At 40.1% G+C, this 18741-nt stretch overlaps 1 protein-coding gene across 2 annotated transcripts in view; it reads right to left on the reverse strand.

The window, feature by feature from the left end:
• Window positions 1-841: 841 nt before the first annotated feature.
• The window catches only part of LOC103396026 (ephrin type-B receptor 1-B), a 146761-nt gene continuing 128861 nt past the window's right edge, over window positions 842-18741 (reverse strand). For both annotated transcript variants that reach the window (XM_008333949.3, XM_008333948.3), the window contains exons 12-17: window positions 17360-17575; window positions 8907-9056; window positions 7302-7495; window positions 5483-5638; window positions 3023-4523; window positions 842-1262 (exon numbers count right to left, since the gene is read on the reverse strand). In XM_008333949.3, the coding sequence (XP_008332171.1) occupies window positions 4415-4523; window positions 5483-5638; window positions 7302-7495; window positions 8907-9056; window positions 17360-17575 (825 nt within the window). In that variant the 3' untranslated portion in view covers window positions 842-1262; window positions 3023-4414. The remainder of the gene's footprint in view (window positions 1263-3022; window positions 4524-5482; window positions 5639-7301; window positions 7496-8906; window positions 9057-17359; window positions 17576-18741) is intronic.

An 18741-nucleotide genomic window follows, 5' to 3' on the forward strand; every position in this document is an offset into this window, starting at 1 on the left:
GTGCTTAATCAGGGAATTGAACCCTCATTCACAGATTACTTTTGATACGAAATCTAACAGTCTTCTTGGAAGGCTAAGGTTTATCATCAAATATCTGAACAAAAAATATTTCCAGTAATTTCATACTTAAGCCTTTCTGAAGAAAATTATATGTTAGAACCATTAGTATTATTTTATTGGAGTGAGTTAATTTTATCTTAATTGAATCAAAAAATGTAACAAACTTAAAATACAATATTAGATGTTTTTCTTTAAATAAAAGATAAAGATTATTTAAGAATTATAATAATTATATTGTTTTGATAACTTTTTACTTCATAACATATTACGGTAATCATTTTTTATTAAAAATATAAACCTGAAGTAAGTCAATTAATTATTTAATCTTTTTATTTTTTTTTTGTTTTTTCCTGTCTGTTCGTCACTGATGAAGCAGTTATGATTCACCTCATTAACCATTATTGGTTCTTACTCTCCAGTGTCTGAAGAGCCTGAAAAACACAATTTCCAAGTCAATATTAAACACTTGTCTCTTTGTTATGAATGTTAGTGGGTGTGTGAAACCCTTACTTGAAAGGATACTTTTCTTTATTTTTTCAAATTTTTTTCACTTCCTACAGTTACTTTCTCACTGCACTTGTGTAAAATCTAAGTGAAGGTGTAACACCGTACCAACCAGAGCCGGCAGTAACAAAATAAAGCTGTTTGCTCGTGTAGCAATTATGAAGCCAAGTGTTTGATGTCACAGTTCCTGACAGTTGTGTGGCTGGATAATAACCTCATCCTCCTCATCCTGCGCTCCACAGTCATCATCGCGGCCACAGTATCACCAACACACGACCTGTTTCACAAGGCCTTTATTGAGTGCATTTTAATACAATAGTTCTCAGAAAGTTACCTTTTACAAACTCTGGACATGTGTCACAATTTACAAGGGGTTGCTATACAGGAACGGAAGCAGAAAAGAGACACATTTACACACTAGAAACAAGGTACCTGTGCACGTGTATATGTTTGTGCACACTAATGTGCCTGCTATGCACAAACACACACATTCAGCCATAGCCAGTCGCCCACACATAGACGAATAAACTAACAAACTATGACATGTGCACGAGAATGCAACTCCAACTTTGTGTACAGCAGAAAGAGAGGTGGTAACCTTTTTTTTTTGAAAGGATGATTTCTTCACAGTTGCCGATAGACTGTCTTGAATCTTCATGTTCATCCAGATGTTGTTCGTGACTCTTCAACCCTGCAGGCTGAAACAAAGGAGAGAAAAAAATCGGTCAGTTTACAGTGTAGTTAAGTGTAGTTTTGCAGGATATGTTGTCAGATCCTTTCAGCTGCTTTGACCTGTGAAAGACAACCCTGAAATCAAACAAAAGTTCCCTGGTCACTTCTGACAGAAAAAAGCACTGTGAACATTTAACCAGCTCCAAATGTACACTATGTAACAGTGGGTAATAAATGGCCTCTATACAAAGTGGTTTTCCAGATAGCTTCTCCATTCCTCACTCTGAAATGTCATTATAGTCAGTTATTTAGAATAACAAATACAGCAAATGGGCAAAAGTGGAATTACAGTGTTTCAGAATGAATACATTACATAATCTCATTACCAGACTCTCTTCGAAAAGGGAAAGACATAGGAAAGAGTTGAATGAGACTAATGCATTCACACATTAGAGAGGAGATCTTATGCTGATCTAAAGTGGCACAGAAATAGTAACGGAATACCTTAAAAACCTGACCTGAATTGATGGAAAATGTTGCAGTTGGTTTATGGCCTATAAAATACTAAACTTAAAGATCTGCGAAAAAAGGTTTTATTAAGTTTTATTATACTTTTCAAGACCACTTTTCTGGAAAATAGGGTATGGATATGCGTATATTTTATAAGTTCCTTGAGTCTTCAGTTCTGGTGTAAAAAAACACATTGGAGAGTGACATAATTAACGTCTGCTCTGTATGTGTTTGGTTTGTGACACTCACTGGTGTGTGCAACCGACCATTTCTGCGACTGGCCCTGGTCCAGCTAAGCCCAACCCTTGCCCAGGACAGCTTGGTTACACCCAGGATAAATGAACTGGAGGCCTGCCAGCCTAGAGGAGTAGCCCAGAGACAGGGCAAGGCGGGTGGAAGAAGAGCAGAGTGACTTCAAGGTGGTGAGTATACTTAATAATCTACTAATGGGGCTGCCGTAAATTTCTAATTTTGGATGCGAGGGGGTTAGAGCAGTCGTCACTCATGTCTCTTCAAATAGGCCCAAAAGGGATTTGTGCGGGGTCAGAGCTACTGCGAAGAATTTATACTACAATAGCTCACGATAATTGTCTGCCAGCTAAGTGACTTCCTGAGAGACTTTCACTGACATAAAACCATGGCAGTGTGTCAGAAGAATATTGCGCTGGGACATTTTGCCCAGTTAGCTGCTAATCCTAATGTTATTTAATGAACAGTGGAAAAAACCCCGATAGTGTACATTTTTAAATCCTGACACCCAACTGTCAGACAGAAATAACTTAAATAAAAAAAAAACACCTATTGGGTGTATTCCAACAAAAAAAATTCAAGTGGAAATAATGTAGACGTCACACCATGCAATAAAAGTGTATAACACAGATTTGTGCAGGCATGAAACTCCCTCTGACACCGTAGCGGTTCGCTCTTAACCTGCCTTCCCATACAGGATGGCAGCAGCACAGAGACGGTGTGAAGAAATTCTCAGCAGCACTTAGCTACAAGTCTCTGGGAGGCTGTGCTGTTCACCACAATGGCAATGTGCCACTGTTGGCAAAAACTCAACCCAGACTCTTATCTCAGTGTGAAGATCTGATGCCAATTCGCTTAGTGGTTTACTTTAGGTTACTTTCCAGGACTTTCAGGCCTTGCACTTGATCTGCTGTAAACATGTAAACGCCTATTGGATTAGCCTGAAATCAATTTAACACATACATGGCAATTTATTGTTAAGTGGTAAAAAAAACAAAAAATTCTCAGCGATGTTAAATGCACTTACCATGGGTTTTTGCTGGTCAGAGCACAAAGATTCCTCTCACCTCCTGATGGAGCTGAGCATTTCCGACACAAACGGCAACAGGTCAAAGGGGAAACAAAACATACAGCAAATCATCTGTACAAGTAAGTGCTCACCAGCAAGAAATGGCATGTGTACAGCCACGCTGAACACAACCTCTTTTAAATGATTCATCTGTCAATCATTTCTACACCTAATGCTGATTTTCATATAGATCTACAATACCAATAGTTCACTCAACATTCCTTTCACAATTTCCTCACTTCAGGTTCAGTCAGGATTGTCCTAGTCGCTGCCCAAACAGGACATGCAAGACAGCATCCGTGTTTTCTGATGTACGGAGGAAAGGGGGGTGGGGGTTGGGGGGCGAAGGTGTCTACACATGGCATGTGTGTCAACCACAATCTAATCAACAAATGTGTCGTTGCCAAAAATGCAAGCAGAGAGTCCTGTACATACATATTCATACACACCTTCAATATGAAGGTTAACTAGGAAAGATATAATTATATTCAGCCAGAGATAAACATTTCTATAGTCTCTGAATCTGGGTGGCACTACCTAAAAATTGTCCTTTGGCGAGGCCCCCCACCCACAGGTAGTGTTAGAGTTAAAATACAAGTGGACAGCATCCTGCTATAGTGAAAAACAAACAAACAAACAGATGGTACAAGACCAACATATAACTAATATCTAGGTTTTCACAATTTCATTGACAATTTGTTCAAGTTCAAGCAAAAGAAAAAAAAAAAGAAAACAGAGTGGGATTAAAGTCAAAGGTGGCGCTCCACTGTACATCCCTGTATTCTTCACCCTCCAGTTACTTCCACTGGTAATTGCTTTTTCTTCTGGGATTTATGTCTGGCCAATTCAAGGCATCTTCATTGCACACAACACTATGGATTAAAGATCACAGGTCAAAGTGTCTCACATTTTTGTTCACAAGTTTAACATCTTCTACGTAAGTCCAGATAATATAGACATACAATATCACTCGTTTCACCACAGAGTCTGAAAACGTGAGAGGTTCCCCGTGTCAATGTCTGACTGTTGAAATCTGGTGTTGTTTTGGTTCACAATGACATGGATGAGCCGTGAGCCACAGCTAACGGTGACTACCCTTGTTCTGAGGGTAGGTAGACAAACAGGGTTGAGTCTGGACCCTGAACTCCTTGGTGTGGATTGCATGAAGTGTGTGACAGTGTTCACCATGTGGAAGTGTAGACCCTGGTCTCCTGTAGTCATGGTAATGGATTAGATTAAGACAATAGTCTCCACTCTGGTGCGTTCCGATGGATTGGGGGTCATTCGAATGCTGCCACTGTTGTTGGTCCTGTGAATGCTGCCCATTCTGTGGCACAGCGCCTCCTGTAGTCATGCCATCGTAATGGGCGCCTGGCTCATCTGTCCTCTCATGGACTGGATGTTACTGAGGATCTTCTTTTGGTGGCCGGCCAGGGTCACTCCTATTCTCAGCAGATCTCTGAGGGGAAACATAATAGGTTGGAGGTTACAATACTGAGGATAAAACGTGGATACAGTGTTCATCACAGTACAATTTTAAAATGTGAAGTCAATGTCACTTGAAACAGTTACTTTTAAATTCCTGTTCCTTTTGTAGTGTACTTGTACTGTACTTTGCTTCTGTAAACTCAACTAAAAGTGAATGCTCCCTCTGTTGGACAAATGAAGACCTTACTTTATCTTACCTTATATAAAACAGTTGTGCCCAACGTTAATTTTGGCTTGTGACCCTATTTTGACATGACAAATTTCTGGAGACTACAGAGATATTTTTTTACGTGATTGTAGCCGTAAATAAAGATGTGCCAGCTCAGATATCTTCATATGCTGCATTTTATATTCATTAAAATGAAAAAGGAATAATAATTGAAAAATGTTTTTAAATTCCAGATGACACAGTGTGGGGTCGTGACCCCAAGGTTTAAAAACATTCATTTCAAGACTTAATCTGGTATGAGATTTGATTTATATTTGAAGATATGTTTGATGTGAAGCAGCTAAAACTGAAATACTAACGTCCAAAATAAATTGCAAAAAATTTGGAGACAAGACTAATTAAAAAATAACAAGATTGTACATGTGTGCATCCTAAATTACACAGGTCTAAAGCAATCTTTTCTTGGCCCATGATAGCAGGGGATTTAGTACTGTCTCATCTACATGTGGGTATTTTACAAAAAATTGTTTTCAACTGTGGTAAAAAGGCCATTACTCAAAAAGTACTTTGAGCAGAATAATACCGTCTTTGCTGTAACAGCTTTGAGATTTGAATATCATCATTGCAGAGCTGAAAGGCTCCCTTTACTTCACAGAACCATTGAACGACTCGCTTGGAGGCTTCACTCCAAAAATACATGCACTTGACTTTAAGCCATCAAGTAAATATGAGACATTTTCACATGATGCAGGTGAACTCACTCGGAGGTCATCTGAGCCACCAGCTGCAGGGAGGTAAAGCCTGAGTTGAGGAAGTTGTCTCTGTACTGGCTCATCTTTATGGCTACAAGCCATTCCTCCACAGAGCTGAAGGTGTTGAAGTCAGGTATGGATCTGTCCAACAGTGGCTGAGAAGGCCTGGAGGGGGCCGGGAGAGGAGGAGAAGGAGGAGGGAAAGATGAGAAATAGTCCGGTGTTTTGGCGCAATGTTAAGCAATGTAGAGGATGAAAGACCAGGTTGTGTGTTTGTGTGGGTGTTTGTAGAGAATGTTGAAAATAAGAGGAGAAAATCGTGTCTTTTTTCTCCACTGTGTGTTGTACAAGGTAGGGCTTCTTTTAAAAAACAATCTCCTGTAGAACAAGCAAAAAGATTTTAGATTAGATTAAATCTTAATTTCCAAGCAGGATGGAAAACTGCCTGTGGGCTCACCTGACAGAAAACAAAACAGCATAAATAACAAATATAAAAAAACAGGAGGGAAAAAAAGAAAGAACAGGATCTCTTTAAACAAAACAAGTTAAAAATGCAATGGGAATACATTAAAGATATTAGATTAGGAAAGTTGGTCACTTTATTAAAGTGACCGCTCCAAACGTATTCTCTAAAAGACAATCACTATTAAAAGAAAAGAAAAATAATTTCCTACTAACAGTATCCCAGTACTATGGAAAACCATTTCCACCATTTGGAAAACAAAACCCCAAAAATAATAAGATACCATCTCACTATTATGACTTAGTATCTCATAATGATTAGTACATTTACATGTATTCATTTATCAGATATTTTCATCAAAAGCAACCTACAAAACTTAGTATCTTATAAAAATGAGATACTTTTTGACGACATACTTTCTCATTAGTATGAGAAATAATGAGATACCAAGTCATCTTAATGACATTGTTATTATTATGAGATCACTCATTATTCTTCATAATAATGAGATACCAACTCATAATAGTGAGATAACAACTCACAATTACTCATAATAATAAATAAATAAATGCACTTCAGTTCCTCACTCAAAGGGCATAATTCACAGTGTGAGTTTTGGCAACACACACAGGCTGCCACTGGAGGTGCTCTTTAAATATGTGTATATTTTTTTTTACCCAAGTGGCAGAAATGGGCTTCCATACAGTTCTTTCCCTGCAAACAACGCTGCTGTGTTTTTAAAGAAATAACAGCTAAAGAAGGAGCAAAGAAAGCCAAATACAGAGAGCACCCTGACCACACTAGTGTCCAATGACTCAAGCTCACACAAGGCCACAAGTTAACCTTACAGAAAGTCAGCAACAACCCAACACAGCCAAAACAACTAGCTCCAGGACGTGCCTGATATTGACCCTGCCTGAGTCAGCCAACAGCTTAAAATAGGAGGAAAAATCCTTGGACAAACCTAAAGCCTGTACTTCACATCCAAACTGGACGAGCTTGAAAGGCTCCCCGAGCATGAATGAAAAATAAATAAATAAAAATATCTTCAAGAAAACAAGAGGTGCAAAATAACATGACCAGCGTGATTAAAACTAAATTAAGCCAAGGTGCCAAAAATGAATAAACAGAACTAATGGGTATGCAAATTAGACAATTTTGTTAAGCAGAAACATTTGTCTTTTCATATATCCTTTTTGTTTGGAGGAAATTAAACTTTCTACAGTGGGGATGTAGTCAGCTGGTAATTTATTTTGGTTTTTAATTCAAGGCAAGAAGAAGTTTAATATTTTAATGAGAATATAAAAAAAATATGTAAAAATTGCTCATTTCAAAATGATTGTAAAACGTAATTTTTCTCCTTACACTGCAGGCATGTTGGCCACAGCTTTGAGGCCGGCGGGGTTACGGATCATCTTGTCCAGAGTGCTGACGATGTCGGTGAAGCGTGGTCGTACGTTGCGGTCTTTCTGCCAGCAGTCAAGCATGAGCTGGTGCAGGGCACTGGGGCAATCCATTGGTGGGGGCAGACGGTAGTCCTGCTCTATGGCATTGATCACCTGACGCAGAAGGAAATGAAAAGTGTTGTGCATTTGAGAAACAAAGAATAATATAAGTCCAAAGCAAAGCCATAACTAAAGTATGACTTGAATGACACAGCATTCCCGACAATATGGACACAGTCACTCCCGTCAGTCTGTATTCACCCTAACCTGTCCTTCCTCTCATCTCCAGCCAATAACATGTCACCCGTGAAGGACAGGGCAGCAAAGGTTGTGTCACTGCAGATTAAATCACTGCCTAAGAACAGGCTGTTGGATAAAATGGATAAAATTACAGCTGTTTTTTTTTCTGGCCTCCATGCAAAAGGCTTTACCAAGTATGTGTATTTTTTAATCATTTATTTTTTTTATTTGTGTTAATTTTTATTTTCCAGATTTTTTCTAGAGGTTTTAATGCAACTAAAATAACTCATCTTTTTTTTAATTTAATTTTAAATTTTTCACATTTCTGCTGCATTCCTCCTTACCACCGATCCCTAACCTTACCTATCCCTCATAATCAAATATAATTACACATACGTCTGATGTGATTTCAAGCATGAAATATACAATCATTAAAAATTAGAGCCGGCTCCAACTTTACTTCATAGTTCAGTGCACCTCATCAGAACGATGAAAAACTGTCTTTGAATGTGTACGTGTTTGTTTGTGTGTATGTATGCCGAGCAGCAGGACATGCCGAGTGGAGCTGCTCCACTTCTCAGCATCAGTCCCAACAGGCAGCGTTCGCTGCTGGCCCACTGAGGCAACATCTGCTGGGTTTGGACTTGTGGAGTGCGGTCCAGAGCGATCTGATGGTTGGCTACTTGTCTCTGAAAGCGCTCTGGGAGACAGACCTCACCCCATGGGATGTTATCCAATGGGTTTGGGTTCCAGTGACCGTGTGTTTGTGTTGGTGACTGTGTGTTTGTGAGCGTGCCGCCGGGGACTTTTTCCAAACGGACATGGAAAACAAAAGCAATCACAGCAATCACTGGCTGCTCTGAAATGCTGGCCAGCGAATAAAAGGTTTGGAGTGAGTCTGCTTTCAAAGTCAGATTCAAGGACATCTTCAGCGATGATGATGCTGATAATTACTGTGTGATTTATTGCAGCTTCCGCTGCTGTGGGGTTCAGCATTTAGAAGAATGTTGCATCTTGTGATGTGGTGAAGATGAAGCTTCATGATCAAGCTTCTGAAACACATTTCTAACCTGCACACACATTTTCTCAACAACATTTAATATATCAGTAAATCAAGTGGTCGTCCTGTATATAACACAAATTAATCAGATTTTAGAAAACAAACAAAGTTAAAGTAAATTGTCTCTCTCTTTCACACAAGCCTCTTAATGTCCACAATTTAAGTTAAAAGTCACTTCTATTCAGTAAGAAAATGCTTCAAGGATTTTTTTTTAAAACCACTCACATCTTGGTTGGACATATCCCAGTATGGCCGCTCTCCAAACGACATCACCTCCCACATGACAATGCCATAGCTCCACACGTCACTGGCCGAGGTGAACTTCCTGTAAGCGATGGCCTCTGGTGCTGTCCATCTCACTGGGATTTTCCCACCCTGTAGAAAACATAGACCGGTGGTATATTATAACACATGTATACTATAAGTTTATCGTCAGAGATGCATTATCTCCACTACACAACAACAACTGCCCAGGGTTTTGAATCCTCCACCAACTCAAACATACACAGGGTTCTTTGCTCCAAACAGCATTCGCCCTTCACACGTCCACCACTATTACATTTGGTGTCTCCTCCTCCCAAAGCCCTGTTTGAATAAGAGAAGATAGGCCTGGGCTTCTGCTAGTTCTTGGAGTGTGTCTGCTTGTAATTGGGATACCTGGGCCTCAGGCATGCCAGCCGTGCTGATGATTGAAATTGACAGCTGCTTGTTTAAAATTCCACACACACATACACTCGCACTCACATACAGACACGCTTGGGAACATATGCGCAGGCACCGTATACCTGAAAGTGCAGGCGCAGCTGTGCACACCAGCAGACACCTATAAATACCTGTTTGCCAGCCTGTTGTACATTAGAACAACAGTTTAATAACAATAACGAGCGTCTGCAGATCAGCTACCATTTTAGAGTCAGAAACAGAACGAGGAGTGAGGAGGGAGAGTGCAACACCAAAAAAAAAAAAAAAACCCAGAATAAATACAGCTACACTTGTGTGCTTCCTGTGTGTGGGTGCGTGCATGTGCAGTTTGTAGTTTTCACAGGTCAATGCCGAGTGGCAGTGCAGAGGTGGAAGAGGCTGAGCTCATTAATGAGCAGCCCTTCGGGGTTTGACCTTTCTGAGGCTTCTGACCCCAGCCAGAGATTTAACATCTGACCCTAAATGGAGAGAGCTGTCTGGACACTGAGACGCAGAGGCACAACATTCATCTCTTATTGAGCACAGAAGCTTGTGCTGTAGGAAAGGGTGAAACACCAAAGGATGTGAGCCAGCTCCACTTTAAGTGCTCCGCTCGGAGTGTGGAGTGGCCTCAGTACAGGAAATAACAGACATATTGTATATACTATTTTGTGAGACAACATAAAAAAGAGCAAATATCATCTTTTCAAATGACAAACACATTTACAGTTTAAACGAAGCCATAGTTGCAGCACAATGAGTCTCAGCATGACTTTCCTGAAAGGTGACTTGACTTTTTTGAGCCTTGGCACATGTTTTATTAAATGCCCACAGCGCACCACTAAACCAAAATGTCACATAAAATGTGTTTTATAAAATATGATGATCTTCTTGATCCAATGTGCTCACAATTGAGATGCTCAGTGAGAAACTTGGGTCTGTTCAGTTGAACACAACACTAATATACTCAAAGGAACTGAAGAAAGAGAGTGGAGTATTTAATAGTTCCTTCTGTCACTGTTGCAGAAACAAAGAAGACCACTTATTTGCAGTAAAAACTGTTTTAAGTCACTGGTACAGAGAGTGGGATATACAGGTATGTACATATGATGTATGCAGGAGCAATGAAAGAAATTTTCAAATTATATAATATGAATTATATTTATAACATATGATATAATATAATTCTAATATAATAACTCAAACACATTCAACATTACCACACAGAATGTTGTAGTGATAATAATAGGTTACTTTTAAATGACTCGTGAGAGCCATTATTGAGTATTTTCTGCTATATTTAAATGTTAACATTTAAACAGTTAGACAGATCAGACGGCTGCAGAAAGACAAAAAGACAATTATCAGTGAAATAAGTTCATCACTATGTTTTTTGCACAGAGCTATTTTGGGCTTTTGTTGTCCCAGTGCTGACTAATAAATAGATTAGGCTGCTATCTACTGTAATTCTTGAGGACAAAGTCATGTTTTACTTGTCATTGTGTACAACATGAATTTTTGTTTTTGCAGATTTCTGTTCTGGCCTGATAAGCGACTCCACAATGGTGCCCTGCAGACTGACTGTACTGAAAAGAATACAGCCGAGGGACAAAAAAAAAAAAAAAAGGAAAATGAACCGAAGAGAAATATGGAGAGCAAAAGATCAATAGTCGAATAAAGTCTATCTTTCGCCTGAGTGGCTCCAATGCTCCGCTCATACAGTATGTCAGACTGGTTCATATCTGAATCATCTATACAAAAAAAAACCCAGGACACTGACTCTCATTGTCAGGCTTCTTCTCCGAGCTAAATGTCTCTTCTTGTAAAGTAAATCAACTTCCTCGTTATCTGTCACTGTGTGACGGGCAAGTTTCAAGTCAGTTATTATGCTTAGATGAACATGTGCAGGATTAAAAGCAGGGGCGAAAAAAATCCAGAAGAGTCCTGCTCCCAGGGAAATGATGTTCCAGCATTTCTTTATCATAACTTACTCACTGCCTTCTGTACACACAGTATCTGGTCTCGTGCCCCAGGACTCTGTAGGGATATAAGATGAAACTTTGAAATGGCCTTAGCAAAGATACAGGCCTTATATAAAAACAGCCCTACGTTCCTTGAATATCTCCAATGACTGTGTCTCAGAGGCAGCCATGCAATACATTAGTAATTGCTGCTGCTGTGAGTCACTTATTCCCCTAGAAAAAAACAAAAACCTGCTTTATTGATATACAGGGGAGAACAGTTCATGTACACTGTACATTAAAGGAGGCTGATGCATAATAGAAAGCATTAGTCCTAACTTTGATCCTATCTTTTATTTTTTTTTTAAAGATCCTTAATGCTAGGAATATGAAATACACTGGTGATAACTAGGGCTGTTATTAAATAAATTACCACATTAGTTGTGATAATTTGAATTAAAAATTTGTAACATATTTAAACATATGGGCAGAATGACACATACTGTTGTTGTACTACACAGCAGTAATATCATTCCGATACCCAGCATGTTTATGCAGAAGCCTCAACGTCCGGATGCTGACGATAATTCTAATAATTCTATTACAGGAAAAACTTTACTGTAAATTTAACTATGACATAATGTTTATTATGTCAGGAGGATGAACAAAAGGTTCTCCAGCCTTTCTTTATCAGTACATACAGTAGACGCCCCCCTCCCCACAAGCACGGCCAATGCAGCTGCAGAATGTCTTCGCCCGGACAAGAAGTAATCATTTACTGCATTGTGTGGTACTCCCTTGTTAATATATTCAGTGGGTGACTATGACTCTCCTCCAGAAATACTCACTCCAGGCCTATTTTCTGGTTCAATAAATGTTGTCCACAGTGTACGAACCACTCATAACAGCATTAAAGCCAAAATTAATTGAAGTAAATGCGTCTGACATTTACATATTGTGTTTAAGTAGTTTGGAAACTGTCAGATGAAAAACAAACTCAGAAAACAGTCACAACTTTGCTGGTGCAATGGAAAATTTTCCCCTGGCCTGCAGAAATTTTACACACACACACACACACACACAGATCTCTGACACTTGCGTGACCCGCACCTTGGGCTCGGAACTCCATTCAAGATTGACTGCTAACATCTGGATTTAACTGGGGAAACTGGAAGGAGCTGGGGCGATAAATCCATTGGATTGTAATGTTTTGGAATAGGTTATCAGACATAAATTAAAGACGTCAATAGAATCTTATTTATCATACAATGTTGTCAGGCGATACGCCATCACCTGACCATAAAACATACGACTGATGATAACAGTAAAGTTGCAATAGCTCATCAACTGGTTTTACTTGGTTTTATTGGCTGGTGACATCATGTGACTAATCACCAGCATGTCCAAATAGACTACACTGGTATGCTATGCTATGATTTGGGGTAAGCACACTGGTTATGTTCAGCTGTCGGTTCCAACAGTGACACACGCACACAGGAAGGACATGAAACACCTGTCACATCTACCATAAGGCCACAGACCTTCATGCCGTCTGTCACTGACACGCTGCTGCAGAAGGAAGAAGAAAAACTTCTGTCAGACTACGACTAGTCGCTGCCATCGTGCGGCGCTGTCCTAGATACAGTCTTCTGCTATTTAGTCATTCCAAACAAACTTCTCCTCTAATCTGAAAGTCAAACATGTAACAGCCCCGGTATTCTTCTCATCTCCTTTCTTTTGTTCCTCCAACGATATTCCATTTCTTAAACAAAGTACACAGCGACCGCCCACACAGCATTTACTAAGGATGAGGGAGAGTGCTCCATCAACATCCATTTAATGAAATACTGAGAGCAATGATCGCCGTTGGATGTCTGCCCAACAACAACCAGAAGTACAATCAAGTAGATGTTAAGTGAGGCAGCGAGAGACAGGGGAAGGCAGAAAGATGAGGGAGATGGAGGAAAGGAGGAAGGGAGGGCAGGGGGGAAGGAGGGGGCGGCATTATTAAAGAAGAAAGAAAGGTTTCTGGTGAAAAGATCCTTCATTCTTCAGACCCCCCTGGGAATGTCTGGAACAGAACAAGGTTTTTCGTCATATTTTAAATGAAGCCAAGCTAAACATGACATATGGGTTTTTTCCTCTCTCCTTGTTAACAGTCTCAAACAGTACCGAGAACCATTCATTTTCAGATTTAAATCAATGCAAACTATTTACCAAAAAATGCAGTTTGCCATTTATAATGCTTTAGAAAAGATTTAGAGAAGTAAAAAGTGAGAGGGATAATGGAGTGGTTCACACCGTCTCTGTTGTTACGAGTGGTCACGTCTATGTTCCATGTCTCAGCAGGAGTTTCCGTTTAGCCAGACTGAAGTAGCGGGCACAGCAAGCCTCCGTGCCTCATCACTGCATTAGCGACGTACATTGAAATCTCACAGTAATTGTGTTTGTTCTATATCTGAGAAGTACTGCACTCAGTGCATTTAAACATGGGCTTACACTGTAATCACAGTTCTTTAGTTTGAATTAACACAAAGACGTCACATGACTTAAAAATAACAGAAAATAGGCTGTTGTTTTTTGGACACAGTGTAAATTACCTTGAACAAGATCACGTGTTATAACGGTCACTTTCCTGAGCTTGATGAGATTTTTGTTTTTTTTTGTCCAAAAACATTTAGAGAACTGACACAGAGCAGCACAGACACTAAAAGATAATTACACCAAAAAATGTTACATTTCACTAAAACAACTGCTTCATACCATCACTGAAGCTGAGGGAAAGATTTTAAATGATCCAGTAATCACTGCAGCCCTCGTGATACAAAGACATTAAGAGAAACAAGTTGTGGTGAGACCACAGTTCCCACAAAACGTCATTACAAGGGCCGCAGAGGATTTATCTTTATTTTCTTATGGGGTAAGGGAACTGAATGTCACGCTGTAAATTGGAAAAAAAATCAAAAATCAAAAGTGAGCTATTTTCTCTGACCACTGGCTGCCTTCATATGGACAGTGTCCCATTCCATTTCTTGTTTACCCAGGGACTTTGTCCACTTAACTTGCAGTGCAGTGCATAAATATTTTACCATCAGCTGAATAGACAAGCCAGAATGTGTATGGCCCGAAGCCACAAAAACAAAAAGTGAGAAATGACAGAAACGAGATCGGGTCGCGTGTAGTGTGAGAACTGGAGAGGAGCTGAGAGGAATGTCACTCAGGTCACGGAGATTTGATGGATGAGCTACGGATGAGCTTCTTACTGAGTCTGGATGACTTCACCTTTCAACCTCTATGAGCCTCAGTGACACAAACAAATGAACAAACACACAAACAAACACACACACACCAGTTAAACCCAGTGGAGTGACATTATATATACACTGTAGACCCAGGGTGTACAAACACACACATACGTCTGAGCGTATCCATACATGACCACTCATACTGTGTGACAGGTGAAGTGATGTCAGTGTTTCCACATGGTCAGCTGTGGCACCAGTGGATATTCTGACCCCCAGCTGCCCTCGACTAAACCCCTGAGGGCATTTGAGAAAGCATGTCAGTCACGACTACCTTCACTTTAACGGCACGATTTTAGAAACGCATGCATCCACACATACGCACACTCCTTAACACGCCACTATTTCAGCCGCATTTACAAATCCACCAACACGAGGGCAGCGAATGAAATGTCTGACTCTATACAGACGATGTAATTCATCATCTGTCACATCTACATACAAGGTAGTGTCTACTCGGCTTGGAGAAAAGCCTCAAAACTGAAAGGAATGGACAGCTGGATAAAAAGGGATGATGGATGAATCGATGCACAGACGGATGACTCCTGATAAAGAAGGGCGGGAAAAAAAAGAGTGACATTTACGCTGACAAAGATCAAAAATCACTCCTCTCTTTTGTCACATTACCAAGATGGCTCACATGTCACCTCTCTGTCATTGATTACCTCTAAACTACTCCTAGGACTAGGCAACCATGCATATGTAATGAGACTGCGATTGAAATCCAACCATAAAGACAGATCTATAAGGAAACACTAAGTCTTTAAATTAATTAGTGCATATCACCTATGAAGACCTGTACAGTCCAGACGTTGTCCTCTGATCCTAATTAATCATGACCGTGGTGAGCAGCCAGCAGTGAGGGAGGACAGCACCCCTCTGTTTGGAACCTCCACAACACTGCACCGGACTGAACCCACACCCAGGGTTAATGCAATTACCAGCACGTCTTTGCCGCCATACGTCCAGAATCACACCACAGGCGCTGTAATTGGTGTGTCCAGAATTGCAGGAAAAATTATAAAAAGTAAAGTTGGAGAGGTGATTAATCCTCCCGCGGAGGAGGAGGAGGTCGACTGTGATTTAAGTCACTGCGTGTTGGCGGGGTTTCATTTTTCCTCATTCCCTCAGACTTGTCTGTCTGTCAGCTCGGCTGATGATTCGTGTCAATAGAGGAGAGAATTAAGGGCACGAGGATGAACACACAACACTGTCTAAAAATAAAATGCACATTAAACCCAGGTGATTAAATATATTATATATTTATATATACAGTATATTTTTTTATATTTATTATATATTTATCAGTTTCCCAGCCGGAGACATTCTCACCTCAGCTCACGGGGCCGTTCTAAATTCTACCTTGTTTCATATGTAAGTGCTTGATTGCCTTTTACCTATGCACGTTAACACTGCAGGACGTCTATGACAGCCCTCCTGATTAGAGGAGTCATAAATAATAGAATGGAAGTGCAGAACAGGAAGTTGAAGCATAAAAATGTCAATAATTTTCACCTCGTCTGCTCTGACAATAAATAGAGAGAATGAAAATTAGAAGAATATATACAACTCATTTATATTCCTTCAATTAGAAGTACTTAAGTAAATACTGGTAAAATAGTTTTAACCTTTGAGGGAGAGAAAGGGCCTGAGGAACAAATGACTGTTGAGATCTACTGGTGATTGAATGGACACATGAATGTCAAATTAGTGTCTGATTAATCTTATCTTTTGGATTTTGACAGGAAGCTGAAATACACTTTGACATTCAACAAACTACACACGGCTAAAACTACAAGGTTACAGTATATACTGGGATGTCATTGTCAGGCAAATACCAGTACTCCGTTGATGTGTACTAATACTCTTCTAATATTATGCATTTTTTCCCCTTTTTTCAACTTTAATTGAGGGACTTACTCGGTCTTGTCTTACAATCCACATCTGAAAACACTTTAAATACACATGTGGCAAAACACATCAGCAGTAAAACATGTTAATTTGCATAAATGACTCAAAGTAGAGTCAATGAGGTGATGCCAGACACAGGCACACGTCCGCATCTCACCCACCCACACAGAGAAACACAAATATGCCTCTGCACATATCTGTCTCCCTCTCTCTCTCTCTCACACACACACACACACACACACACACAGATCTCCTAATGACCTGAGCTGTGTGTTTGTGAGGATGCATGAGTGTGTTTTGAATAGGGGGGGAGAAGAGGCAGAAGATGAACTAACGACGGCTGCTAATAATTACAGATCTGTAGTGCGGAGGAGTTAATGAGGAGCCAAAGCCTCCCATGATGCCCCAGTAATAATGAATGAGTGAGAAAAGGGAGGGGGGAGGAGGAGGAGGGCTGTCAGTTTGAGGAGCCGCGATGCCCTTTGGTTCCTCTGTACTATGGGCATGTCAACGAGAGAGGAACCTTCCCAGCGGAGACTTATCTGTGCACTAATGAAGATGTGACAGACCTCCGGGCCGTGACTCACAGAGTATGGAGGAAGAGGAGCGAGGAGAAGGGGAGAGGGGAGGAGACACAGACAGCTCATAAAATATGAAGAAGCACAGAAAAGGTGAAAGGTTTGGATGACCACGGGGGGGGGGGAAATCGAAAAAAATAGAAAAGATGACTCTAAGTGTTTCTAGAAAGTTATTATTGTAGTACATGTAAAAAAAGAAATGTTAGTACAATAGTACTGTGTAGTACAAAAAAGAATATACGCACCAGAGAACTGGTGTAGCTGGGGTCAGAGGTGTCATCCTGAAGATACCGTGACAGGCCGAAGTCGGACACTTTACACACCAGGTTGCTGTTGACTAGGATGTTCCTCGCAGCCAGGTCACGATGAACGTAGTTTATCTCGGAGAGATACTTCATCCCCGCCGCGATCCCACGCATCATTCCGACCAGCTGGATTACTGTGAACTGTCCGTCATTTTGCTACAAGTCGGAACGAGAAACAAATTAGCTAATTTTGTTTTTTGTTCAACTGTTGCTAATGCATTGTTGCCGTCTGATGTTGGTCAAGCTAATTATGGGCACTACAGAAGAAGCTTAAATTAAAAGAAGAAAATTAAAGAAGAACATTTTTGTCTGAACATTTTTATACAAGATTTACATAAAGTTCAAAATGTCAATAAAACTGACTTTAAAATTATGCAAAGGCAGGCACTCCTGTCTGGTTTTTAGGGAAAAAAATATAAATTAGAAGCATTAGAAGCTAAAAATGAAATAAAATATGGACATTGGATGTGTGTAGTTTCTTTGAAAAAAACTTAAATTACTGTGTAAAATATTGCATGATAAAATGTGATTCCTGCCCTCTAGTGCTTGGTAAACACTTACCTAAACCGACAGTCAAGTGTCAACATCACTACATTCTTCTAGTCATCATTTTAATTTACAGACAACTCTCTCTAAATTCTGCACAAAGTGATGAGACTCTCTGTCCAGTCTTTTTTAGAGTTCGTTTCAATTTTGTCTGTTAAATAGACGTTTACAAAAAATATCGTACATGTTTTAGTTTGAAACATCACTTTGTGGAAATGCTGCGTGTAACTACCACAGGTTACTGTGACATGTAGATCTGTGGGGTTTCTTTTCCACTAACACCCCACACCCCACACCTCCTCCTCCTCCTCCTTCACACTGCTGTGTTCAAGCTTTGAACCCCGGAAACACAGTAACAAATAAGAGTGTAAGGGAGATGGATGGAAACACAAGTCGGATGAGGCAGTTAGCACAGCCCGACTTCAAAGACCCCTCTAAACCCACCCTGGATCAAAGTGGAAAAGAACGGCAATCCGTCAGATTGGAAGTGAGAAAGTTCAATATTGATTGTTCCGTAGGTCTCCTCCATCCCTACTTGTAAGGAAGAGGTGGAGGGGGAGGAGGGGGAAGTGCATTTTAGTTCCAGCCTTTCACAGGGAAAACACACTGATCATCAAATGAGAGTAATTGTGTTGAAACATAAACTGGATTCTGACAGTTCAGATGACAGAGGTTGATTCCATTTAGAATTAGAAAGGATAACTTCAATGCACTTTTCTCACACTGTTTAATGATTCATTTCCAATTAGCTGTACTCATTCAGTACGGTCGTGCAG

The sequence above is a fragment of the Cynoglossus semilaevis genome, chromosome 20 (assembly GCF_000523025.1).
Source record: "Cynoglossus semilaevis isolate Cse_v1.0 chromosome 20, Cse_v1.0, whole genome shotgun sequence".
Lineage (NCBI taxonomy): Eukaryota > Metazoa > Chordata > Actinopteri > Pleuronectiformes > Cynoglossidae > Cynoglossus > Cynoglossus semilaevis.